Source organism: Globicephala melas, chromosome 2 (assembly GCF_963455315.2).
Source record: "Globicephala melas chromosome 2, mGloMel1.2, whole genome shotgun sequence".
Classification (NCBI taxonomy): Eukaryota; Metazoa; Chordata; class Mammalia; order Artiodactyla; family Delphinidae; genus Globicephala; species Globicephala melas.
Window position 1 is genome coordinate 9,879,573 of NC_083315.2, and position 27,346 is coordinate 9,906,918.

Consider the following 27,346-nt stretch of genomic DNA (forward strand, 5'->3'; position numbering starts at 1 on the left):
CTATCTCTTCACTCCAGAATAATACCTTTAAGGGCATCTCAAGCCCATAGGGCAGCCTGGACCTGATAAGGCAAATCAGGATACATTCCACCAGTTAAATCCTCATGACGTTATAGCTTTTAACCTGCCTGCATTTCTTAACCTCTAAAAGCACGGGAGGAAAGCCCCCAGACACGTGATACCTCCCAGAATCACAACCCAAAGAGGTCCAGCAATAACCTCGACACAATGGAAGATACACAACAGCCCACGCATAGCCCGCACGTACGTTATACGGTGTTGCATTGAGCACTGGCGTTGCGTACAGTTAGGTCCCAGCTGTCCTGAAATTCATGGGGGCCTCATTGGGCTTCCTGGGCACAGGCCATGGTCCATGGGTTTTGCTTTAGATCTGAGAATCCAGGCAATGAGATATTTGATATCATTATGGCATTACTATTATCATTTTAGTTGGGATCATTGTATTGAGGACTTGTTAAAAAGGATTCTTTATCTTTTACGGATTCACATGAAAATTATTTGGTGTTGGGGGGACACGATTGGGGGGAAGGATGGATGAAACAAGATTCAGGCTCCGAATTAGTGACTTTTGAAGCTGGGTGAAGCCTTCATGGGAGGTTATTATACTTATTTTTCCCACTTCTGTGTGTACGTGAAATTTCCCATAATACATACATTTTTTGTTAAAGACTGGGTCTGACTGAAGGAGAAATCAGAGTGGTCAAGCAATATCCTGCAGAAGCGACTGTGGGAGTAAGAGATTTTTTCCCAGCAGAGATGCTCTGAGTCTGTGACAAGTGAAGGGCCTTTGATACAGGCAATTCCCTAGAAATGAGCCCCTCACACGGCCTGCAAAGCCGGAAATACACATCCAGAGCCTGAGATACGTCCACGTTTACACATTTATTTGGATTTAGAGAAACAACACATAAAATACTTTGATCATACACAAGTTTATATTTGGTAAGAAGAACAGGTTGCCATGTGTTTATAGTTTTTATTGATTTCTGTCCTTAACGGAGCGATGCTGGGGAGATGTCAATGTCCTTTGGAAACACTGACTGGGGACAGGACTTTGGCACAGGTAACTAATCAATACACAGCATTTGCACTTAGCATTTGAAGACAGGAGGGCACGTGCAAGATGATACCCGCTGTTAGGTTCCTGGGTTCCTTGTCCTGCTGCTATATTTACACCCGTGCTTTCTTGGTCCATATTCTGAGGAGTAGCACCTCCTCCCAATCTTAGCAGGGACAGCGCCTGCAACGTTGGCTGTTTGTGACCCTCCATACTGGTTTCCTCTGTTCTTGGAGACACTGAAGTAGCATCCTCCTTGCATTTTGTGAAATCCCACAGTTCTCAAAAGGAGATTTCTCAGCAGCGAGCGGAGCCGAGGGTATTCCCTGTGAGAGCTGAGGTGCAGGGCACACCGTTTAGCAGAGAGAGGGCGGGTGAGAGGGTTATGGGCACAGATGCGAACGTGGTTCTCAGAAAATCAGTACGGCTACCACACAGGAAAAGACACATCAATAATATATTGTACAAGCTTTTACAGCAAAACATGTTGATTTGCAACACTGTAAGTTCAGATCTAAAGTGCACAACCCCATCTGAGGTGACGAGACAGTACTAGCAGTATAATAAAGGCAACACAGTTACACACACAACTGATTTCCTTTTCTTTCCTCACGTCCTTGAGACAGTTCAGGAAGTCAGTACCATTTATGTGTCTCCGATGGAGACATACCACACTTTTTTTTCCAAGTATTTAAAAATAATAAACACAATGTTGCTATCTGAATGAAAATGGCCATGTCAATTGTGATTAAAGCTAAAGCCAAACTCTTCTAATATTTGTAAAGAATGGTCCCACATAAAGGCCTCTGGCACTGGGAATTTGGCTAAAGTTCAAAACAATCTCCCTTCCTTCCGTCCTTCCTTCCTTCCTTCTGTCCTTCCTTCCTTCTGTCCTTCCTTCCTTCTTTCCTCCCTCCCTTTCTCTTGAGTAGATTACAAACTTACTTTAAAGAATATTAAGCTACCGGGACTTATCAGGCTTTTATTTACCTCCTTCCCTGGGTTATGGCTGGTAGCTTTTCACTGCATAGGATTGATGAAGGCTCCCAGCAAACTTGGGGACGAACCTGGAAGGGGCAGGGGTCGGGGAAACAAGCTCTTGGTAAAAACTCTTTTGCTGGAACTTCAAACACAGGCACAAATGTTCCTCCTTTAAGTTCTGTCATACCATCAAGTGAAAAAGCAGCCGCTTCTGATAGAGAATCTATAACCCTAGATAGAAGCATCCTGGAGTAGAGAGGGATCTGTCCAGATCAGGGCACTGGGCTTCACCGTCTCCTCCAAGCAGGATGGCGGGTTTGATAATTAGTGTCTCTGCCTCTGAGATGGGGTCTGTGGCCTGAGGCTCACAATAGGTGGGCAGTTGTGTGCTTATTCTCAACAGCTAATTTCTAGAAAGGAAAGGAATGCTTGGTCATTAGACCCAGCCTAGAATAGGAGCCTTGTTCCTTCATGAAATTCTGGGGCACAGATAAAGCGTTTTCTTCTAATAGTCATAGAGAATCCATTTGCTTCCTAGACAGAGAGGGCCCAAAGCCATGTTCATCTCAAATATCAACGTTTTCATATATAACCTGGGAGAGAGAACGTAGGGGCAAGCTCAGGAAGCTTTCAGGTGGTTGGATCCCGTGGTCATATTAGAGGCCTTTTCTCTTTGACGAAGGATGGGGTCCTCTTTCCTCCCTCATACACCTACCGTCTTCCTGACCACTGCTCTGACTGGGGCACACAGAAAGGATGAATGTCCCTAAATGTGCGTCCGCAGTCTGCACCTATGGGTCCACTACCTCTCTGACTCTGACAGTCTGTGCCCCATAAATATCTATGGGAGCTCTCGTTAGCTCATGTCTCTCCATCAGGTTTGCAGGGGCAGAAGGATGCTTTTAAAATATTATTTTGAATTCTAAGGAGCATATGATCTCTACATAGTCTGGTCACTTTGGGTCTTGATGGGAGACAGATGATAAAAGAAGGTCTTAAGAGGCTGTCTCCAAATTCTAGGTGAGGAGCTCATTTCCTGAGAGGAAAATAACCACTAATGGAGTAGAAATTAATTATTGGGAATCCCAGTCACGGGGAGCTTAGCAGGAGAGACTTTTGTGGGTCGGAATGGGGAGTGAATGGGAAAGAGCAATGACCCGGGAGGGGAACGACTCCTTCCTGGGCAGGGACACTGTGGCATCCAGGATGACATCATTATTCTCACACAGAGATCTAAGGCCAAGTTTAATTTTCTGGGCTCACCACATCTGGAGTGTGTTTCATTCCTCTGCTCGGGCTGATTGGATTTTATTTTTATTTTCTCTAATGAATCCAAATGACTTAATAAAAGAATACTGTTTGGGAAGATATCTCAAGAACCAGCATCAACCTTCTGTTCTAAACAGGCTGAACTGGAAAGCAGAATAGAGACGATGACCCTAATTTAGTCTAAGATGAAGCATGGCTGTCATGCCTACTGAGCGGGTCTACTAAGGTCCAATGGATGGAAAACTTAAATGGGAAGTAAGTCTTACTGTCGAGCTAACCAATCATTTTAAAGAACTTGCAGTATCCTTTTGTGTCTGTTTTGTAATACTAACTTTAGAGATGTGATAAGTCATAAAATGAACAGAAAGAAGGCATCATACCTTTTAAGAATTTTGTGGGCCTATGTTTCAAAATAACTTTGCTAAGTGTTTTATTGTGCCTCCATTAAAAGAAAGAGAAAAAAAAATCTGGCTTAGTTTTTAATATCTGCCCCTGCAGTTTGTATAACCCATATAAAATAAAAATCTATATGTTACAAAATAGGATTTCTTTTTAATATATATATTTTCCTTTTGTAAAATTATATGTATTTAAATATATTTGAAATGTTGCTATAGGTAAATTAGAATTTTTTTTTCTAATACTATGAAAAAGGCAAGAGTTTTTTTATTGTCAGCATACATTTTATATTTACTTTATCCTTTTCACTGCACCCCAGAGAACCTTTTATGATTCAGGGGCAATTTGGCACTATTCAACCCTACTACTCTGAAGTGAAAATAAAGTTTGATTTGCACACTATATTAAAAGTAAGGGAAGTATTTGTAACAATTTTAAGCTTTTCCTTAGTGATTAGAACACAGCCTTTTGTCACTAATTATTAGAGAGGTATTCTAAACTTAAGAAAGGATTTTTAAAAGGAGCAATGTTTGTTTTTGATTTTTAAACTGTACTCTACTTTGACACCACAATACAGAAATAGATTTACTTTGGAACAAACTACAAGTACATTTACACAGTGTGTGACAACTTAATTGTCTACCTAGAGAATTGAAACAGCTTAGTGAGCTAGGTTATTATAAATCTTGTCCAAGGCGTTCTATTTCTTCAATCAGGAAGTCAATGTCTTGGTGAGTTGCTGCGGGGTTTGAGATGACCACGCGGAAGAAATTGACCTTGTCTCCCAAGGGCTGGTAGCTCACCATTGTGGTCCCATACTCCATCATTCTGGCTTTAATCACTGGAGCCACCTGCGGAAGAGACCAGACCACGACGGTGACTGTTTCTCCCGGGGACTCTTCCTTTCATGAAAGAACCCAATACCAAGTAGCACTTTTAGTTTTTAACTGAACAGTCAGAACCATATTTGTCATCCCTTGAAGGAACTGCCTCTCACTTTTCTTGGGATCAGAGGGCTGGAGCAGTGTAACACCTTCAAGATCTCGAAGGTGCTAAAAGGAATAATCAGTCGTAGGCTATCATCAGGAGCTTGACATCTTTTTTTTGTTTGTTTGTTTGCGGTACGCGGGCCTCTCACTGCTGCGGCCTCTCCCGTTGCGGAGCACAGGCTCTGGACGCACAGGCTCAGCGGCAATAGCTCACGGGCCCAGCGGCTCCGCGGCATGTGGGATCTTCCCAGACCGGGGCACGAACTCGTGTCCCCTGAATCGGCAGGCAGACTCTCAACCACTGCGCCACCAGGGAAGCCCTAGTTTTTTTTGTTTTTTTTGTTTCTTAGGAGCTTGACATCTTGACTTTCTACTTAGTGTTTTGGGAGACCAAGAAGAATCTGATGTTGGTTCCAAGGCTAAAGAACTTGGCAATACAACATTTGGGGGATGGGTTTTTTTCCCCCTCATTGGAAGTAATACATGGTTCACAGACTTCACATGGTTCATCTTACCAAGATGCAAGGCTCACTATCAAGTGATGTGTGAAAATAAGCAGGCTTCTGAGATCCTAACGCTATTTTCCTTCTTGAGACCGTAAAGCTTCCTAGTTTCTTTTTATTCTCCTTTTGCATTAACTCAGTTTATAAAATGTTTTGAAATATATTACCTAATAATCATGAAGAATCAGCTGAGGCAAAAAGCTGAACCCACAAGGATTTAACATTACAGAATCAGATCACAGACACGATTTTACCACATTTATGCCAGATGGATGGTTACAGCCCTTGGTCCTCTATTGTATATGAATTTAAGCTCAAACTCCAGTCCAGCACAAATGCCTTTTGTCTCCAGCTCTGAGGACTCATCCAGTGCCCACCCAAATGAATCTGCAGCTCTGACAAGACCTCCTTATTCAATAGCCCTTGGATGCACCACACATATTTTTACCCCTTCACACCGATCCTCAGTCTCACCATGTCACACTTGTTCTATTTGCTTAGAACTCCTTTTCACTTCCAGTTTGTATCCTATGCAGATTCCAAGGCTCCACCACAGTCCTACACCCACTAGGAAGACTTTCCTGACTTCTGCAGTCCATTAGCATATTTTCTCTAAGTTGTAAGTACAAGATCCTTATCCATAGATTCTGTCTATATTCTAATTTCCTATCATCCCCTCAGTTATAAGAAAATACACTTCATCTTTGTACTTCAACTGTAAGCTCCTGGAAGGCAGGGACAGTGTCCTTCACTTCTTTTATCAGGACAGCACTGTGTGCACATGGAGGGCTCCCTGAGTCCTTATTGGCTATAAAAAGTGGCATAAGAGGAAGAGCTCCTAGGATGAGGCGTACATTTTAAATTATGTCCAACTGTATGCAGCATCTGTCCACATATTTCACCACTGGAGTTTGTAAATATAACATTGATCTTTTAGGTTCGTTGCTGCAAATACCTAACCAGGAATGTAGATGTGAGGGAAGCTTTAGACTTATGTTAGATATTCATAGTCAGCAACTCAGTTCAATATGGGAACTATGCCTTCTATCACAGTTGTATTCATTTTAAATGAAGGATAGATTCAAATAGAATGGTGTTATAAACATGTGACTTTTGAATATCAACACTTAGATAATCATTGGTTTGCAATGAGGTTTTAATCCTCAGAGTACTCAGTGTGAAAAATCAACATGGTTCCCCATCAGGACCAATTATTTGTTAGTTATGAAAGCCAAAGCCAAAGCCAGACTTGACCTTCATGTTCACTTCACCTTCACTTCACATCCTGAACCTAATTTCCTCACCTAAAAATGAATGTGGATGATGATTCCAACATTGAGGTTTTCTGATTCTAGATGAACACATTCTTACATCCCCTTCTGCTCCTTCCTTATTCCACAAGGAGGTAATGTAAGGAGGAATGTTCCTGTTGGGTTGATCCTCTTTCACCCAAAGGATTAACGATGTATGCAGGGCATCAGGCTCATGCCGGGGAATAAATATAAAAAAGAATTTAAATATTTCAAGACTGGGATTAAGTTCTGAAAACGGATCTACTAGAATAATGTAGCCTAAGGACATGAAATGTATCACTTTGTGCTGTGAGGCGTGGCAAGTCAGTGTGTTCCTGGGAAGAGAAATCCCAGATTAGAAAAAGAATTCCAAATCCATGCGTCTGCAGGAATTTAAGGAAAAAGATCACATAACTGTTCCTTAGTTTTATTTGTGCAATAAATCATGCTTGCTCTTTAGCACTGATAAAACAGTGATAATGCTTTACTCAGTGAAGTAAATTCTGATTGCGTTTTCATAGGCAGTCCAAGTAAGAATACACAGGAATGGGATTAATTATTAAGGACATTCAACACCAATTTTTGAAATAAATGCAGATCAGAAGTCAAAAGACTGATGGTAACAGCCATCATCCCAAACAGGTTTTGGCAGAAAGTAAGATTGAACCCCCCCACCCCCCCCCCCCCCAGTTCCTAAAGCTAGCTGGGTTGGCAGAAATCACAGCCATCTAAATACATATGGCTTCTGGTTGCTTCCAGAAAATGCTGCCGAACTCAAATTAGCAGGAACACGGAACATCTACTTCACTGCACGATCACTAACTACAAGTTAAGAAGGAAAATGAGAATCTGACTTTTCTGACGAGTATACAGCATTTTAATATTTTTCTAGACTCTTTTTTGGGGGTCACATTCTTGGTTTTGCTGAATAAAGGAAGTCAGTTAGGAAAGAAGGGGCTGCCTGTTGAAGAATTCACTGAAGGCTCAATCAACAAGAGCTCTTTGGGGGTGCCTTAAGAGTTTTAGGGTACCATTGTATCCTTTGTGCCATTAGCTTTTTCAGTCCTTTAGAAAATAATAACCAGGGAACTCTTCCATAATTTAAATCCACATTTGTTTCCTCCAAAGAGGGCTCAGATTAAAGCATCATGAAATAATCTCACAAAGACATCACAGAAATGTATTTCTCACTATGTGTTACAAAACCTTTTTGTTTTTACATCGTGGAAGGCTGAGAGAAATTTTGAAAAATCAAAAAGCAGAATAACCATAAATAAGATATTTGAAAACATTAAAGTCTCACCAATTAAATTTCCCATTACATTTAATAACATAGGCTTTAAAAAAGTCACTTTATATATGAGGCCAATCTACTTCTTTACCAATGTACTTTTTTTTTTGGCCGTACGCGGGCCTCTCACTGTTGTGGCCTCTCCCTCTGCAGAGCACAGGCTCCGGACACGCAGGCTCAGCGGCCATGGCTCACGGGCCCAGCCGCTCCGCGGCATGTGGGATCTTCCCGGACCGGGGCACGAACCCGTGTCCCCTGCATCGGCAGGCGGACTCTCATCCACTGCGCCACCAGGGAAGCCCTACCAATGTACTTTTTGTAATACTTTCTATAAACTTTTATTATTGTTTATTAGTATTTTTTATTGAGGTATAGTTGATTTATAATATATGTTTCAGTGATTCACAATTTTTAAAGGTTATACTCCATTTATAGTTATTATAAAATATCGGCTCTATTCCCTGTGCTGTACAATATATCCTTGTAGCTTATTATTTTATACATAGTAGTTAGTACTTCTTTACTTCCCTACCCCTATCTTGTCTCTCCTTACCAATGTACTTTTAAATCCACTGTTGACCTTCTGAAAGGCCATCAGTCAGTATAGGACTATAAAAGCTGATAGAAGAGATGCAGATAACGATCAAATATAATAAAAATTAAAATTCAAGAAGATGATGAAGAAGAAAAAGAACCAGAAATACAAGAGGTGACCAACACAGTAAGTCCCCTACATACGAACGAGTGCTATTCCGAGACCACATTTGTAAGTCCAATTTGTTCGTAAGTCCAGCAAGGTTAGCCTAGGTACCCAACTAACACAATCAGCTATATAGTACTGTACTGTAATAGGTTTATAACAATTTTCATACAAATAATACATAAAAAACAAACACAAAAAATAAAGAAAACATGTTTAATCTTACAGTACAGTACCTTGAAAAGTATAGTAGTACCGTACGACAGCTGGCATACAGGGGCTGGCACTGAGTGAACAGGCAAGAAGAGTTACTGACTGGAGGAGGGAGAGGAGGTGGGAGATGGTAGAGCTGAAGGATCGTTAGCAATAGGAGACGGAGGGCAAGCTGCAATTTCACTCACACCTGACGATGGAATGCACATTCACATCTTTGAAAGTTCACAACTTGAAGGTTCGTGTGTAGGGGACTTACTGTATGCCGCCTGGGACTCTTGTCTGACGAACACCTGCAGGACATCTCCTTGCCTCCTGCCTTGGTCTAATGCGTTTGTATGTGGTCCCGTCCCCATGGTGGTCCTGTCCCCATGGTGCCCCTGGCCTTCTGTGTCCACTTTGCCTCAGTGGCAGTGGGCCATCTGCACACTCACAGTCCTGACTGGAGCAGAAAATGCACCAACCAGATTCTCGTCTTTCCCTCCCTCATGAAGCTGTGGCTGGGCTCGTTTTAGTGATAACCATTTGTTACATATATATCTGTCTTCAAGCCAAAGTGTGCACTGGGAAGACGTCTGTGATCCACTAGTAGGTTTCCTAAGTGTGTTTCCCTTCCCTATTCTGGAATATGTAAATGGCACGTTAGTTCAACAAACATTTCTCAGTGCCTATTGTATGCTGAGCCCTGTAGTGGGCAAGAGCCCACAAAGAGTAATTGCATTGCCTTGTTAGGTCCAGAATTTAACTTCTCCTGTGGCCCAGAAGCCTCCACATTTCCTCCCATTTTGGGTCTATGTCAGTACTGACCAAGAGAGCTTTATGTAACCACACAGATGTTTTCTGTCTGCACAATCTGATATATTAGTCTCGAGTCACAAGTTAAAATGCGTCTAATGTGACTGAGAAGTGAATTTTGAGTTGAATTTAATTTTAATTGATTTAGATTTAAATAACTACATGTAGCTATTCTACCATATTGGACAGTGCAGATGATTTATTTCACCTTAGCGCTTTTCCCTCTGGGATTGTGTGTGCGTGTGTGTGTGTGTGTGTGTGTGTGTGTGTGTGTGTAGATTTTACTGGTCCCTGGACATTGTGTTTTAAGGGTTTCGCACTTAGTAAGAAACTTTTCTGAAACTCTGAAAAACTATTGACACAAGCGAACAAAAGTTAACCTTAATATTTTATGTGTTCTAATGTTTTCATTTCTAATTCTGAATTACTGAATTAACTAAGGCTGAGGATGATTTCTCCTAAAGACATGCACATCTGTCATAAGGATGACATGCACGTCTGTCATAAGGATGACATGCACGTGAAAGGTCCATTACATACACCGGGGTACAGATCAGAGGAGCTCGCGTCCTTACCTTAGAGAGGCGGCTCATTCTCTCTTCATTGTTGTCTAGAACACGCAAACTCGGAGGTACATACCAGAAGCAGACGTTTGTGTGCTGAGGCTACGAAAAGGAAAGTAAGATTCACGCTCGGCCCAAAATGGCAAGTTTGAAAATTCCAAGGACATTTCAAATCTATTCTGCAGCTTCCGGATACAATCCTGCTTTTCACATTTGTAATCACCTTTGGAGTGCCTGATTTTCACACCATTATACAGAGTTATTTTTTGTGAGTTTGATTTTTACCCTCTCACCCCTGCTTCTCCTTTGTAATGGTCCCACTTATGTGGACAGTACATTCTTAACATCAAAAAATACTAGTGATAAGAATTGGAATGGGCTAAACTTTGGAGGATTGTAGAAATCAGAATACATACCTTTCCATCAAACACCATTTCATAACCTTCTCGGTTTTTGATGATATTGTATAAATACTCCGCCAGCTCCAAACACTTATCAATATGTGCTTCAAACCCAGTGGTCCCCTAAGTGAGAGAAGAAGAAGGCTTAGCAGGCTGAGAAAGGTGGGCGAGCTCTCAGGTGAGATGCGGGGACGAATCTCTCTGGACACTGGTGGCCTTTCTGCCCCTTCGGTCTCAGCTCTGCGCCAGCACTTCCCTGACATAAGACTGTGTTACTAGAGGCTTTCCTGGCAATTATCTCTCCTCTAATGCTCTCCCCGTCAGGTGCTTTTGTTCCCTTTCGCCATCACCGCTCTCCGTGGCACAATTCCTTTCTTTCTGAGCCTCCATTCCCCAGGCAATTATTTTGATTACTCGAGGGGAAAATTTGCCTCTGCCGCTCAGAGGAGTCATTATGGAAGTCATTAATGACCGGAGGGCTGGCTATCCTTTTCTTGTGGATAAGAAGCGTCATCAGAGACACATCCCACCGCCAGGATGCCTGCTTAGTCCCTGCCCATCAGGTAAATTTGTCATTTCCAGACCCCACTTCTGTTCACCAGTGTACCCCCCATTATAGAACGAATAGGGTAGGTGCTCAATGAGTATCTATTGGACGAACGGATGACAGTCTCTTGAGGGGCACACAGACCTTTGTTAGCCCGTCATTCTGCAAAGCTTATTCGATTTCTCCTTTGGGGATAAATGGCCCATCTGTCTGTAATGGGTGAACATTATCACAGAGGTCTTTTAGTTTCCAGCTCTTGGAAGCCCAGGATCTGGACTTGGGAAAAACAACACAACAGCCTTGGACTGGAACTATTTAACTGACAACAGGACACACTAGGGGATGACTTTTCAACACGGCTTTACGCCTAACTCTTTTGGTGTTTGTGGAGTGCTCGGGGGAAGCTTAGAGAAACAGCTAATGCTCATCCCAGGAGCTTAGAACAGGCCTACCAGTGACTAATCCAAGCTGGCGTCTAGAGGAAGCAGTTGTAATACAGATGAGATGGGCCCACTTTCCTGTTAACACAGTCCCATCGTCCCAGCCAAAGGGGGGATCTGGCAGAGCCAGTGACTTGTAACCTCTGAAACGTGTTTAAGAACAAGCTGCATTAAAGAGGTCTGATGGGTTCAGAAATTCATTTCTTTGGAGACCGCCACCCTTGCTGACTGGTTCCTGTTGACTCCAAGGACCCAGCTGGTGCCTGACCGTTCAGGCCAGCACCCCTGCGCTCCATGAGTCTGTGAGTGCCAAGGATTTAGGATTGGTTCGGGCCGACCTGGCAGTTTGGGTCCACTTGGGATGGACCTTAGGTAAGAGGGAGGGGAGTTTATTGTTCTCCGAACTGGATCCTTTGGACCAGCCTAGAGTTGGATTTCATCTCGCATGGACCTGATCCAGTTTATGTCCAGGACCAGTATGACGCTGACCTTGTCCAACCATATGGCCTTGGCTAACCTCTCTGGTCACATGGGAATGACGGTGCCTGTCTGATTTCCCACACAGAGACGTAGCAAGGTGAAATGAACGCTCTGAAAATGAGTGTGATCGTATTGCAAAGGGAGTGGGGTTACCACGGACGGGATGGGAGCCCTCCAGCCTTTGCTAGTCTGGGACTTCACTCTGGAGACGCTCAGCAGTACTCTGACTGCCCCCTCAGACGAAGGCTAAAGAGGTACAGGGGGAGCGACGCAGGAGCTCCGATCTGCCCTTTGAAGGCTGGAGCTCCTCCTTTCAAATGGGGTATTTATGGGGAAAAGATCTATATTTTATTTTCAAGGTTTTGCAGGTTTTTAGGAGATTCTCCAAAATTCATTCGTTTATCAAATGCTTGTTGAATCATTATATACCACACAGCTCTTCTTATGAAAATGACAAAGACACATATAAAACCTTATCAGGCATCACATCGCCATGACCTGAGTCGCTGTGACGGAAGCTGAAGCTTCAGAGGAGCACTTGTGGGTGGAAGGCTGGATCCCAGCATCAGGCTACACTGAAGGAGCTTTGGGAGAAAGATGTCTTATCTTATCCCTCACCCCCACACACCCAGGATGGGTTTAGAGGCACCCACTCAGGCCCTCTCACTTCTCATCTGGACGGCAGCACCCTAATTTTCCTTCAGTCAACTGAGACTCCCTACTAGCTCAAAATACGCCCTTTAGCCCCTGCCTGACCTTCCTCCTGGGATGTCCTTTTCCCAGCTCTGCTGGTCAAAATCCTAGTTTTTCTACCATCCTGCTCACGACCCATCTCGAAGATCACCTCTTGATAAATCGTTCTTGGCTTCCAAATTAGGACTGAACTCTCCCTTCTTTAACTCTTCAAGGTGTGTCTGTGTTTCCTTTATAACCAGTTGTGTTCTGTCCTTTGTGATGGTCATTGGAGCGCTTCTCTTTCCTGCCTGGAGAACTGAAGCCCCCGGGCCCATTCAGCGCCAGGCACAGTAACAGATGCTCAGTATCTGCTTATTAAAATAAATTAATATCTTAGACAGAAAGGAAACGTTCAGTCACTCAGCAAAGAGTGCCAGGCATTCCCCTTAATAGTTGTCTCCTGTTATTTTTTTTCCCTCAGCCATTTGCCAACTCCTCTGTTATCTACATTTTAATTACAGAGGCCAATCATAGAAAACTATAAGGAAATCTGACAATTTGCATAATCATATACAAACACGAAGATTTACGGTAAAAACTCAATAGTTACATATTAAGCCATTACTGCAGGCCTAAAAAAGGGGACTCTTTTTAAGATTTTTGGGTTTTTTTTTATGTCTACCCGTGAGTTTTAACCACTGAGGTTAAAGTCCTAGGATTCTCTAATAAAATTCAGACAAAATAAACGGTCTACCCAATAAGAACAGAGTTGAGGGCAGACACCGTGTCTTTGCCAGTGCAAGGCTTACAAATCATACCACCGTCCAGAACACCTCCCAGCATCCCACATCAGGAGGCTCAATATTTTCTTTTTTGCATTAATCTGCTCCAGTCAAATTGTCTTGGATTTAACATGACGGCCGTCTTCAGTGCCTTTAGCTCCATTTTCTATCAACTGGTGAAAGAACTGTAATTTATACTTAGGTCAATATTTTTCATGTGGTTTATCTTACTAAGGAGAAAATGCGGATTCACTGGAACATTGTATCCTCCAGGTGTATCTGATAACAGAGGGTTTGCTGATTAATGCCGCATTCCTCCTCATTTCAGCAAGTCCCCTAGAAACGAACACGTTCTGTTCCGAGAGTGCATTCATAAGTCCAATCTGTCCATAAGTCCAACAAGGTTAGCCTAGGTACCCAACTAACTCAATCGGCTATATAGTACTGTACTGTAAAAGGTTTATAATACTTTTAACAAATAATACATAAGAAACAAACACAGAAAATAGTACTGTACAGTAAAGTACACAAAAGCACAACCACTTGTAGAGGATGCATGCACGTGACAAGGTACACCAGACACGTGAACTAACTTACGTGATTGGACATGTGAAGGCACGTTCGCATCTTTGAAAGTTTGCACCTTGAAGGTTCGTATGTAGAGGACTTACTGTACTGCTTTGGCAGATGCAAAATAGAATGACATGGCCAACTCTCTTACGGCTCTCCTTAGGAGTGGGTACTTCTCCTGCCCTGTCTGGCATTACTACAGGGTTAGGGGTGTTGGATTGTAATTATCCTCACCCTTGATGTGGACTGTAGGGCTGAGCTTATTACTTTAATAATTATTATCACTTCATTTTTTAAAAAGGCAGCTTTAAGTTGAAAGACAATGAACGTTTTTCCCGTTTAGCTGTCTAGACACTTAAGGGTTTGCATAAGGAATTAAAAAAATATGTGTCCACGTCTTCTAAGTAACTCAAATTCTCACTTGTAATTCTTCACTGTCATCTATTTCTGCATTTTAAGCATAAATAATGTGTTGACTTTCATTAATTACCAAGTTATCAGTGTGTCTTCATTTTTGTTCACACCTTATATATGAATGTTAGAAAATGAATTATTCCTTTATACAAACATGATGTACATGAAATAATTACTTGAAAATATTTTAAATTGTGGATGATGATAATGTATAATATTAAACTATTTTTCGATGCAAAAAAAAAAAATGTGTCCATAAGTTACGTAGCCACTGTGATTTTTCTCTTTCTCTCTCTCTCGTTACCCCCTCTTCTGGTGCCTGTATTTCAGCCCTTTAGAAACTGGATGCTTTGCCTTTATTTCAAGCTTCATTTGGTCCTGCTGTTTAATTCACACCTGACGTCCTCCGAGTGATTTCTCTGAGAACCAGCCGGCTGCACCACACTGGCAGGGAGGTTTCCGATGGAAAAGCAGCAGCAGGAACCGATGAACAGTGTCAGAAACATTTTTGTATAAATATAGCTAATGATCATCATTTTAATAAAAACACCAGGGGAACAAGAGACAAAAAGAGTGATACTGGACAATGTTTAGAGACCAAGCTCGCTTCAACGTACTAGCTGATGTCTACCTTTGTCATTTTCCAATTCCCACAAATCAATGAAATGAAAAACCTGCTCGTTTTAAAACAGCCTGAGAGGGCTTCCCTGGTGGCGCAGTGGTTGGGAGTCCGCCTGCCGATGCAGGGGACACGGGTTCGTGCCCCGGTCCGGGAAGATCCCACATGCCGCGGAGCGGCTGGGCCCGTGAGCCATGGCCGCTGAGCCTGCGCGTCCGGAGCCTGTGCTCCGCAGCGGGAGAGGCCACAGCAGTGAGAGGCCCGCGTACCGCAAAAAAAAAAAAAAAAAAAAAAAAACCAGCCTGAGAGTACACCAATAATCTACGTTCTCAATTGATTTATTTTTGCTAAATGAAAGTGTTATTGCCTACCGAGTCTTGCCTTGGGCGGTGGGGACCAGATACCTATCCTTGTCAGGCTCTCAACTTTCAAAAGAGGAAAGGGAAGGGGTCCCCTGCCCAGCTCAAGGGATTTGACCTCACTCATCACCCACCTTTGTGGGGCAGTAACTCACCTTGGGCCTCACTCCAGGTAGCTGTCTGATCCTTAGCAATACTTAGAGAAAACTCAGCCGGGGCAAATACCATCATGGAGGCTTGTTTGAAGACCATGTAGTCTAGCCATCCTCGGAAACCATCTAAGAGTTATTTGTGCATTGAGCAAAAGGCATGTGTCCATATCATAGTTTTTAAGACAGTCTTTCTAGTTAAACTGCCCTTTTCCAGAATGGGTTTAAAGAAGATTCCATAAGATAGTTGCTGACTGCATTGTTTCACTCCCAAGTCCCCTCTTTTTCTTGTTAGCCACCTGCCTCTCTGAACTGTTTGAGTCGATTCAGTTTGCTTTGAACACTTTTATGAACACCGGCATATGGACTGGGTGCTGTGGACGTGGGCCATACCTCTTTACACAGACCTGAGGAAGGACCCATTCGGTGGTCTCATGCAGCAGACCGAGTTATTTGCTTGTTCCTATGGTGCTGAACCTGTTACCTCTTTGTGTAGTCTACTTAGAAAGCTGAGAGCCAAATTTGTGGACGATTTCCCAAACACACAGGACCTCGGGGCATGCCAGCTTCCGTCTCATCTCTCCCTTTGTCAGGTTTCTCTCACGTACCATGTTAGCAGTTGGATTTTTCTAGCAGTTGGGTTTTTCCAGTGTCCCCGCTGGCTCTGGCCGTTGCCTCCCGTGGGAGATTAATGAAACCAGGTGGAAGGTCACTGATTTGTGACATGTAAGTTAGGAATCTGGCCAAAATGAAAAATAGAATCTTTGACCCTTCCAGCCTGCTTACATTTAACTGCACACATATGCTCTTTGAAAGCTATAATTAGGTCCAGCCAGTGGCGCACACCATTAGTTACAGAGTTCCATTTCTGAAAGAGGGGTGATCATCTACCGTTAAATTCTGAGGTAGACAGAGAAACTGAACCAAAAGAGGTCGCTAGGTAGTTCCAGAGTTTTTGAAAAAAGCTTTATAACTAGAGGTTACCCTGTGAAATGTCAAAAATAAACTATCGTGCTGGGTTTTTTCTTTTTCCTTTTTATTCTCCGAACAAAAAGACTGCATTTAACCTGCCCAACGGATCAATCATTGGGTAAAAAACAAGAGCTGGAACAAGAACAACAATGAAGCACTTCTTAGGGATCCAGAGGTTCTGCCGTATAAAGCAACGTGTATTGGTGTTCTAGATGAGCGAGCATCAGAAGCAATTAGGTTTAAAAGAAAGAAAACACTCAGTGGGTTTTCTTATATTCTTGTCCGTGTAGATAACTAGAGCTAGGATTCAAGAAACTTAATCTTGGGTAAATAATTTTCAATTTGCAAATCAATTTTTAACATGTCATAATAAGGGTCACCAGATATAGTGTCTGTTTTTAGTCGACATTCAGCCGATCCCAGCGTGCTCACCTTTGCTCTCCACATTAGCCAGAGTTTAAAAACATCAACGTGACGTCCACACTGTAAGGCCTTATCTCCAGTGTCGTAGGACAGGTCGTAGTGTTTATCTTGCTGAAAGAGGTAGGAGGCCTGCATCTGATTGCAACTCTGCATCAATCCCTAGAAGAGAAGAGAAGACTTAGGAAACTCTGCTGACTTTATTAGGTATTCTATTAGATTTACATTGTGATGGAAATTATTAATTAAAAAAAAATAAAAGACAGAGGCACTGAATATCCTGGAGAAAGAATCAAATGAGAAAAAAAAATGAGGCCAATATCTCGACAGGATGGGCTGTTGTGATAGGTCAAGTCTATAGGATAAATGGCTAAGGGTCAGCTGTCACCAGAGGTTAACAACAGGGCATATATGTACTTTTACTCTCCTTTTTAAGAGTAGGCATTTATCTTTTTTAAAATTTGTTGATTATTCTACTTAAGATTTACAATACCCTTTATTGCAGCTGGTTATTAATAATTCCCATCTTACAGATGAGACTGAATCTCAAAAACTTTATGTAAGCTGCTCTGTAAATTACACTAGAAATGGAACAGTTGGGATGCAAATCCAGGTCAGGCGAATTTCAGTGAGAAGGCATTTATTTTTTAAAAAATCAATCAGAGTATAATGTTCATTGGGAGAATATCCTGATGTTCTGGTTTTGTTGTAAGCAAACTATTTTGGAAACTCTTTGGTTTTGTAAAATATTATTGGTGTGATTATTCTACTGTTTCGTTCATATTTAGTTCAAGTACTTTATCACTTAGCTATAAGGGTTTGAGTTCTTTATGGATATCATAGTTTTTAAGACAGTTCATTGCTATCGTTTTTATAAGCTAAAATCTAAACAAATAAAGGCATTGCTACTCTGGGGTCTTCAACAGGGAATCTTTCAGATGTCACACTCCTCTCTCAAGAGTGGTTAAAGCTTGAGCACTGTGGGTTTTTGTTTTTTTTGTGTGTGTGGTACGCGGGCCTCTCACTGTTGTGGCCTCTCCTGTTGCGGAGCACAGGCTCCAGATGCGCAGGCTCAGCGGCCATGGCTCACGGGCCCAGCTGCTCCGCAGCATGTGGGATTCTCCCGGACCAGGGCACGAACCTGTGTCCCCTGCATCGGCAGACGGACCCTCAACCACTGCGCCACCAGGGAAGCCTGAGCACTGTGTTTTCATACTCATTTGCTAATGGTAGTTACAGTAGAAAGTTTCATTGTCAATTACCATTAATTTGCCCTTGCACCACGAGCTTACTATGGAAAATGGGTGGCAAAGTGATTGAACTATTCCAAAGACCAGTGAATGAATCATGTTCTCTGACTAAAACAGCATCATTACTCTCCTCACCACACTGCAATTTGTCTCGAACCACAGGAAGCCTTTGACGCTTTGGTTATCCACAGTGTGATTGTGATGTTACAGAAACTTCGGCATTTACTTTTTTCTTTCGTGACTCACGACAAGAGAAGAAAAGACTAAACTGTGATCACTTCGTTGAAGTTAGAAGTGAGAGCCCTTTTTAAAAGTTCTCCAAACTAAAACAGAAGGCAACTAAAATTTGATCTAGGTCCTGAAAGACCAGACCGAGTGTCCAGATGGTAGACAACAGAACTGGGCTCAGTCTTGTAGTCTGGCCTTCTTATTCAGTGGAATTCATTAAGTAATTTTTTCTTGAGACTAGTAGAAATTCAATACAATGTAATTGTAATAGAGCAGTAGAATGACATTGAATTGGACTCGAAGACCAACGAGACTGAAAATTGCAATTGGTGCATGTATTTTGTTTCACGGTCACAGAAACTTAGCACCATTTTCCCCCAGCCATGCGAGCTCGTGCTTAGGTGCCATCAGTCCTAAGGGAGACCGCTCAGGGAGTGCGGAATCATGGACAGACCAGACCAGCTTCTACTGGGATAGGAAAAGCAACGCAAAGCACATGACCTCTAGAAGGTGGGACAGCGCCAGCCTCATTGTACAAAAGGATAAGTAAAAGTCACATAAAGGTGAGACAGTGTCCTGATTCTGAGCCATCATATCCTAAACTATTTAAAATACGTGAATAGCTGCTGGTTGTGAAACAGTTGCCATCAAAGAAATTCTCCTGGTCAAGTAAACTTTGGAAACTATCATAAATACCTTCGTTTTAAATATTTATAATATATATCAGCAACTGAAAGCTCTGATATGCCCTGAAGGAATGAAACTTGTTTTTAACTCTTTAAGCTAATATATCCCACGCTTTTTGAAAACCGAGAACTCTCTTAACACAGAGTACTTAATACCATCTTATAGCATTCCTTCCCCTCCCCTTTTTTTTTGGCTACACCACAAGGCATGTGGGATCTTAGTTCTCCAAACAGGGATCAAACCCGTGCACCCTGCAGTGGAAGCACCGAGTCTTAACCACTGGACCTCCAGGGAAGTTCCTATTCCTTCCCCTTCTATCTCTCTGTCCTCTTACTAATAAGTGTTTGCCCAATGTCCATTCAGTCACCTCCCCGATGATGAATTTATTCCTACATAAGTAATTCATTACCGGTTGGGCAGCTTAATTGTCAGAAAAGCATTCCTTTTACTGATCCCAAGTCAGACCTCAAATCATGGTAATTCGGATTTTACCATCAAAGCTGTACTACCCAGTGTTACGAACCCAGCTCCCTGGAGCGTCAAGCAAAAACGAATCTCTCCCACTTGAGTCATTTATGCTGCAAAGGCTGCCTTCCTCTCGGCCCTTTACATTAAATTTTTTTAGACGAAACATCTTTAGTTCCTTCAACCACCTCTCCTCCATGTGAACTAAGGTTCCTCACTGTTCGAGCTCTAGCTTGACGGGGTTCCCTATACGATTTGACACTAACCTAAGCAAACCACTCTAGGTGTGGTTTAACCAAAGGACAGCGGGGAACTGCCACCTGCCTCATCCTGAAGCTCCACCTCTTCTATCCCATTACTATTTTTTGAATGGTATTTCTCTGTTGACCCTGCAGAGTACAACCTAATGTCCTATGCCTTTTTCACAAGTACAACAATTTAGCCACTCATGGAACATGCCTGTCTCGTCTTGTCAAAATACAACCATCCTATATTTGGACAGAAAAGCAGGTCCTTACAATTATCCTAATTAACAATCTCCCCTTTTCGTGGATGCGGCTCACTGTTCCAGCCTGTAAAATCATGCTGGTTTTGTCACTACACACACTTACTCTATACAACCCCACCTATGGACCGGGCCACGAGTCAGGGAAGACATACCTCTTCTCTAACCAGGAGAGCAGAGCACTGCAAAGGGACGCCCATCATCTTATGTGGATTCCATGTCACAGAGTTGGCCCTAAAGGAAAGAAATCACGTTAAGAGGGTGGCACCCGTGACGGGCACAGAGGACCCTGTGATGGGCAACAGTGCTCGAGGTTCTTGGCACTGTTGCTCAGACTCCAGCATGACATTAATTTACAAAACGAGAAGTGGACTCTTCAATCTACAACTTTTTCTTTGTCTGCAGAGACAGTAGGTGAGGGCTAGTATGTCCATTCAGCCTCCATGGTGGTCTGAGGACCTCTCTGAGTGACTGGGATCATCCAGTCCAGGGTCCCCCCTGTGGTCACCACGGAGCAGGGCACCAGGCAGGGGCCCTCATGTGCCTCCAGTGTCCCTGCTTCTGACACAACAGCCCTGCCCTGGAGCTCAGAGCAATGGCTCATGACACAGCTGAACTTCATTCTTTTCCCAACCTAGTTCCTCCTTCTTCCCATTCAGTCAATTACCAAAGGTCTCAAATGTGTCCTTTTGTAACAGCTTCTAGCTCATCCCCTGCTTCCATCTCTTGTCTCATCCAGAGATATCCTTCTGGACCGCGGGGGAGATGAGCTACGGCTCCTACAGCAGCTTCCAATCTATTTTGTCCCAACATACTTGATAAACAGAATGCTCTCCCGTCAGTAACAGCGATCCTCAGCTCAGGGGTTTATGCTATTTGCAAAGCCTAAACCACAGTCCTGGTACAGAGTCCTTTAATAATAACTATTATTATTATTATTTTAATCTGGATATATTGTCTTAACTGATGCTTGGTTTCCACTTCATCCTCCACCCGGTACCATAGTTATTTTCTAGCTCTGTTTACTGCGCTCTCCTCTTTCCTTTTGCCTCCGGCCTAAATTCCAAACTGCGGGGTGTGGCTCACGTGTCCACACAGGTGACCCCAGGCCACGGGGCCAGCCTTGAGTCCTGTCAGTTTGCCGTACCACTTTCCATCACACCAGAGTACGTTTTGTCCTCAGAAAATTCTATGCTCATGCTCCTGGGTCTCCTAGGGCTATTTCCTCTTCCTAGAATGTCATCTCCCGTTGCTTCACTTGGTTAAATCCCACTTATCCTTTAAGGTCGATCAAGTATGGTCTCTGCAGCCTTCTTCAACTCCCCGCTGTGCTCTTCCAACCCCTTCCTCCCCCAGCTCCCGGGAAAGCAGCTGCTCTCTTCACAGGAGTGTCTGCGCATGTCTTCTGAGAGACGGAGAATCCTTGAGGAAGAGCCTCGGGAACGCGACCTTGGCATAAACAGACTCACGGGAGGAAGGAAAGTAGTAGGACCATCCGTGGCAGCTGTCTCCAGGGCGCTGCACGTTGCTGGCCCTCTCCTGGCTGAGCAACAGCCCGGGGCTCACCCTGTTCCCGGCACTCAAGGTGTGAGAACCTTGGGAAGAAATGAGATGCTGGGAAAGATCCCATTCATCCAGTTGATGAATGGCGGTCATCGCTGGCCAGTCAGAGAACACTTACTGGCCTGGGGATCTTATCTGAATGGATGAATAGTCCAGCTCATTGTCTGGTCTTTCTTTAGCTTTGACACTGGCTGTCAGATGTGTTGGAATCAGGGAAAGCAGCGAAGGCAGTTCATGGCCAGATGGCTACACCCCTGCATGGTGGACTAAAAGACTTCAGGAATAATAATTAAAAAAAAAAAACAAAAAACTGATATTGAAAAGCTCCTTCTAGGAAAACTTCTCCTTGCTCTTTAGAATGACCCCGGAGTCAAGAAACCTGGGCTCTGAGCTGTAGGAAAATAATGGTTAAGGGAGGGGAGCTCGAGTTTGTATTCAGCTTCTATCACTTCCTAGCTGTGCGACCTTAAGCAGGTTACTTAACCTCTCTGTGCCTTGATTTCCTTGTGTCTAAAAGGAGAATAATGGTACATTGTTTGGGTTAAGGGCTTATAACTGTGTCCAACGCACAGTAAACATCAAATAAGGTTGGCTCTTGCTACTGATTTCAACTCTATCATTCACGAGCTTTGTGACACTGGGCACACATACACTGTCATTCTGTACATTCTATCATATTCTATAGCTAGATGCCTGATCCTGATGAAATGCAGCTTTCTCAGTAATGGCACCCGATGGAGAAGAAGATAGCTGTTCTCCACGGCTCTGACTGAGGGTGTTTATTTCTCTGCAGCGGCCCATTTGTCTTTCTAGACTAGAAGCTGCCTAGACTCACACCGACCGGTCACTGAATTCTCTCAGAGGGGCTGCCTCATAAAGGCGCAAAAAGACGCACAGAGTGATTCAAAGGCAGGGCATTCGTTCACTGGAGAAATGTTAGCAACCTGCGAAAAACAGCCTTGCGTTCATTTCAAAATGTTTTGCTGTGGGATTCAGTCCTCTGTGATTTTTCGTTAGCTGGAGAGAGCTGAGCCCCTAGGGCCATTTTGAGACATATCCCAGGGCCCTCGTTGGCACCTCAAACTCAGAAGATCCCAAGTGAACTCGTTAACTTGCTCCCTTCTCATCCTTCAGATCTTCTCTCTCTCCTCTATCCTGGACCTCGATTCCTTGCACCCGTTTCCTCCCAAGCGTCCAGCTCCCAAACCTTAGTGTTTTGGTTTCATTCTCTTTTTTTCCCTTTACTGATATCACCCCTTGCAGTTTTTTTTTTTTTTTATTCTGTATAAAGCACTTTATTCTGTAGTACTTTGGTGCTAGATTTTGTGTGTGTGTGTATGAGAATCATTTGGAAAATTTTCAGTATTCACACACTAACTACATGTACTATGTATTTACTATTGACAGGCACTGCTCTAATTGATTCAGATGGACTAATTTATCTAATCCATACAACAGTAACCCTGTGAGGTACATACTGTTATTGTACCAGTTTTAAAGATGGAGAGACACCTTGCCCAAGGGTACACAACCAGCAAGTGGGATTCAAGCCATTGCCTGTCTACACAGGGTCCTTGCTCTAACCATGACCTAATGCCACAGGTATTCACTCAAAACCCTGGAGAGTCTGCAATGTTTCCTTGGGATGTGACTGGTATATGCATATTGAAAAAGTTCCCCAGGCAGTTTGATATATGCAACAAGCTAAAGTTAGCTCAATCAAAGACGTATCCAAAAAAATGTCCCTCACGCTTTTCAACATGATATACAAAACTGTAAAATCTGTCAAAGAGGAAACTCTCTGGAATTTCCTAAAATATTAGAAAGTACAGCAAGGCATAAAAAAAAAAAGCATTAGATGCAAATCGTGCTTCAGCATTTGTAACACCTGGTGTCCTTAGTGTAACTGGAGTGTGACTTTTCTATACACACACACAAGATACTCCGGAAGCAAGTGAAGGAAGCAGAAGCAGCGGCCCTTCAAATTACACTGAAGAGCCGGTCTCTGATAACGCATCCTGCCCCTGATAACGCAGCTCTCCTGGGTTCATGTCCTCCGGTTCCCACCCTCAGCATCTCTCCCCTGCGCTGCCTCCTGCACCTGGACCTCTGTGATGCCCAGCAGGGTCTAGCCAGTCCTGGCCTCTTGAATCCAGAGGAGCCCTTCCAAAGTGCAGGTAATGCCACTCCTCTCCTCGGATCTGCACTATGGCTGCCAGGGCAGGGCCTTTCCAGGTTTTCTCCCCAACCCGAGAAACAGAACGCTCTCCATGCGTAATAATGGCTCACACAGCAGTGACGCTCAGCTCGGGGATTTACGGTGATCTGGACTTGGCCCTGCGGCCAGGCCCCGCGCTGAGACTCACCGCGCAGGACTTCTTTTGGGCCCTCCGCGAGCTCCCTGGTCACTGCCACGAATCCATCTCAGTCTCCAACCAGACCTGTCTGAACTATCACCAAGGATCCGCTCAAACCTCCGTGCCCCTGCTCTTTCACCTTCACGCCCTTCTTCCACTTCTGCCTGAGGAGGCTCCACTGCCCACCCCCGGGGGAAGGCCTCCTCTCCTCTAATAACCCTGGTTAGGAGGAATGATCGGTCTCTTGAGCTTTAATTCCTCTGCCTTGAATTGTAATCCATGGTTGACTGCAGTTTCCCTACTAGATTCTAAACCCTTTGAAGATAGGCTTCGTGTCGTACTTGACTTTGTGCCCGCGCCGTGCGATGTGGCTTGCCTATGACAGAGGTCCGGGAACTGAGTTTCAGGGGTGGGAGTGAGGGCACTAACTGGTAATTCGGCAGAATCTGTGCTGGAACCTTCAGCTTGGCCAGAAAGTCTTGAGAGTGGACCACAACAATGGGTTCTTCCAGATACACAGCAGCCCGCTGCCAGGAGGGATTAAAGAAGGGGCCCTGACGGTACCCAGAAACATGCTCTGGAGTGCCAGGGCTCCGGGCACTCTCTCAGCCACAGCATCCCTAAATAGCTTGACACTGTTTTCAGGGAAGAAAGGTGCTTTCTGAGAACTGGGTTGGCTCTCAAAGGGGATGCCAGGCAGGGCTCCGGGTGCTTGTGCCATTTTGTTATAAGGACGGTACTCTGGGATCCCTGTGACCACGGGTCCACCTCTGGATTTGGCGACAAGAATCGATCACAGATTTCCTCCACTTCAGAGAGAGTCCTAGTGCTTGGAGAAACGTAACATCTCAAGTGAGGCAAATTTCTTTCCTAAACGTGTGTCCACGCACATTATGGCCGGGGGTGTCCCGTGGACTTACAATCTTATCCACCAAAGAAAGTGTGCCTGTCGCTGACGAGTCACTGAGATGGATTCTCTCAGATCAACGGATGGCTGAGGGGGTTCGGCTCAAACCCCCCGCCCAAGGATCGAACTCGTGCCCCCTGCAGCGGAAGCTCGGAGTCCTAATCACTGGACCGCCAGGGAAGGGCCGACGGTCCCTCGTTTTTAAAAAAGACTACCTGTTTGGCTATTCCACTTAGTAGATTTACTTACAACACAGTTTCAAGAATTGCGGCAATTAGAGAGGACGCCATGTCCCATGACGAACGTTCTAAGCTTTGCTCTCAAAAGTCTTTAGTCTTTAATCCAAAAGCACATGGGTGTTTATCTTTCCAAGGCCCCGGGTAGGTGAGTTAGCGAGCTTTCAGGTAATCACTGGTCGAGGGGGCTCCACGGCTGGCCGTCGGCACTTGGAGTCACCGCTGGTGTGAAAGGTACGGTAACAGCCTCTCGCTTTTTGGGCTGCTCCATTGAAAGGGACTCAAAGACGAGAAGGTTCTGTGTCCGGGCCACTTCTCTCGATAGCACGTCAATTGAATTCTTGTTCTGATCCTCTGAACAGGCACCTTCTGAATGGCTCTCTCTTCTTCATTCTCTCTCACTGTTTAGCTCACTGCCTCATCCTTAAGCTTCTGGTTTCAGGCGGATCTTCATGAAAAAAAGGAATTCAGCCCAATGGACCAGAAGCAGAGACCTAAAGCTGGCTCCCTCTGGGAAGGGGCCGTGCCTGTCCTCACCCACTCACACCTGAACTGACACCTGCAGTCAGAGGGCAGGCAGCAGACTCAGAGACACAACCCTGCCGACCCGGGCCTGGGCTGGCCTGTCCGGCCTTCTTTCCGCTACTGCGGCAGAGTGCTGCAGACTTTGCCTCTGCCCACCTTCCGCAGCCGCGGCTTCTCTACATGTGGGTGGGCCTGGATGTCACACAGCACACCCTGCCATTCATTCTGGCCCGGCTGCCCTGCCTGCCCAGTGCTCCCAGATGCTTCTGAGCTCCACCAGCCTCTCTTCTCGCCTTGGGACAGGAATTGTGCCAAGATGTCCAGAGGCAGAGCCAGTGGGAAACTCTTCCTGGGCAGCATCTGGCTACTGGGCAGGGCACAGTGGGCAATGGGCAGCCCTGGTTGAATCCAGGCTTTCTCAGTTGCCCGGAGTATCAGAGCTCACCACTGTCCTTGACCTGCCATATTGTGCGCGGAGGACCAGGAACTCTGAGCTCCCTCTGCACGTGGGTCAGAACTAAAGGCCGAGGCTGATTTTGCATTCTGTATCTCTTTTCCTTTTTCCTTTGGCCCTGAGTAGGCTTTACGCTAATCAAAAATTATTTCCTTTGTATTTTGCGGCTTTTCTCAATGGTCTACTGCTTAGTCTCTGAATAAAAGGTGCTTTGCAGCATCAAACAGAGCTACACCAGAAAAATTATTATGGGGATGAAACTATCACAGGATGTTATCACAAGCAGGTTTCACTTTAAGTAAAGGGGCCATGTTAAACCCCAAACTCCTCTTTCAACGCTGATAAATTACAATGTGCTTATTTGCTTCACAAAATTATTTACTGGTTTCTTTAAAGCAGCGGATATTATCCTCTCATGAAACATGAAAGCTGTATATCTCCCTAGAAAACAGTGGACGGCCTGAAGTTTTAAACAGTTTTGGTAGTTGGTTCAGAGATCCCAGGAAGGTCATTCCTGAGTCCTCTGGCCAACCATGGAGGCCAGTTAGAAACATTCCACTTGGGTCACCTGGTATGGGATTTAATTTCTTCGTTGTCTACACACAATATTCATGCACACATGAGCACATAAGGCACACAGGCACTGCACGAATGGGCTCATCTGTACACCCACAGTTCTTGGAAATTGGGTGTAATTTGCTTTTCACATTCAGCTTTCACACTTTAGGTTGTTAGCAAGAAAAATGTGTGTACCTCTCCACGCCGCTCAGTTTCCACTTGTGTTTCCGGGACATCAGTAATCCCCCACCCCAAGCTGCCTGGAAAAGGGAGAGCATACAAAACAAAAGGCAGTGTTTTTAATTGCCTGGATTTCTAGAGTTTGGTGTCTTCCGGAACAGCAAGCATTGCATAGGGTGGAAGGTACAGCCTCAGCCCCAGGTAACTTGGAGACTGGCCACTAGACTTCCAAAGGTTAAATTGGGGGGCTATTCTAAGGTCTCAGGCTCCACCTCAGATTTCTACGGATGTAAGGGGCCAAACATTTCCTCAGTCTGCATGAGAAGGAGAGAGATCCTCCCCCAACCCATCACCACCACTCAGTCTTAGTGAAGCTCCTAATCTCAGAACTAGAAACCCTAGTATCTCCACAGTTTAGAGTAGATAAGATGGGCTGGGACCCTTTAAACTGCCTTCAAGTTGCAAGGAAAACTCTTTTTGGCAAGTCTGCATGATTCCAGGGGGAGGAGACACCTTCCAAGCCTATTTTA

At 44.2% G+C, this 27,346-nt stretch overlaps 1 protein-coding gene across 1 annotated transcript in view; it reads right to left on the bottom strand.

The window, feature by feature from the left end:
* Positions 1-884: 884 nt before the first annotated feature.
* The window catches only part of GAD2 (glutamate decarboxylase 2), a 69,743-nt gene continuing 43,281 nt past the window's right edge, over positions 885-27,346 (bottom strand). Inside the window, exons 11-16 of the mRNA XM_060292706.1 lie at positions 26,832-26,896; positions 20,192-20,270; positions 16,914-17,063; positions 10,490-10,597; positions 10,086-10,175; positions 885-4,578 (exon numbers count right to left, since the gene is read on the bottom strand). Coding sequence (XP_060148689.1) covers positions 4,405-4,578; positions 10,086-10,175; positions 10,490-10,597; positions 16,914-17,063; positions 20,192-20,270; positions 26,832-26,896 — 666 coding nt within the window. The 3' untranslated portion in view covers positions 885-4,404. The remainder of the gene's footprint in view (positions 4,579-10,085; positions 10,176-10,489; positions 10,598-16,913; positions 17,064-20,191; positions 20,271-26,831; positions 26,897-27,346) is intronic.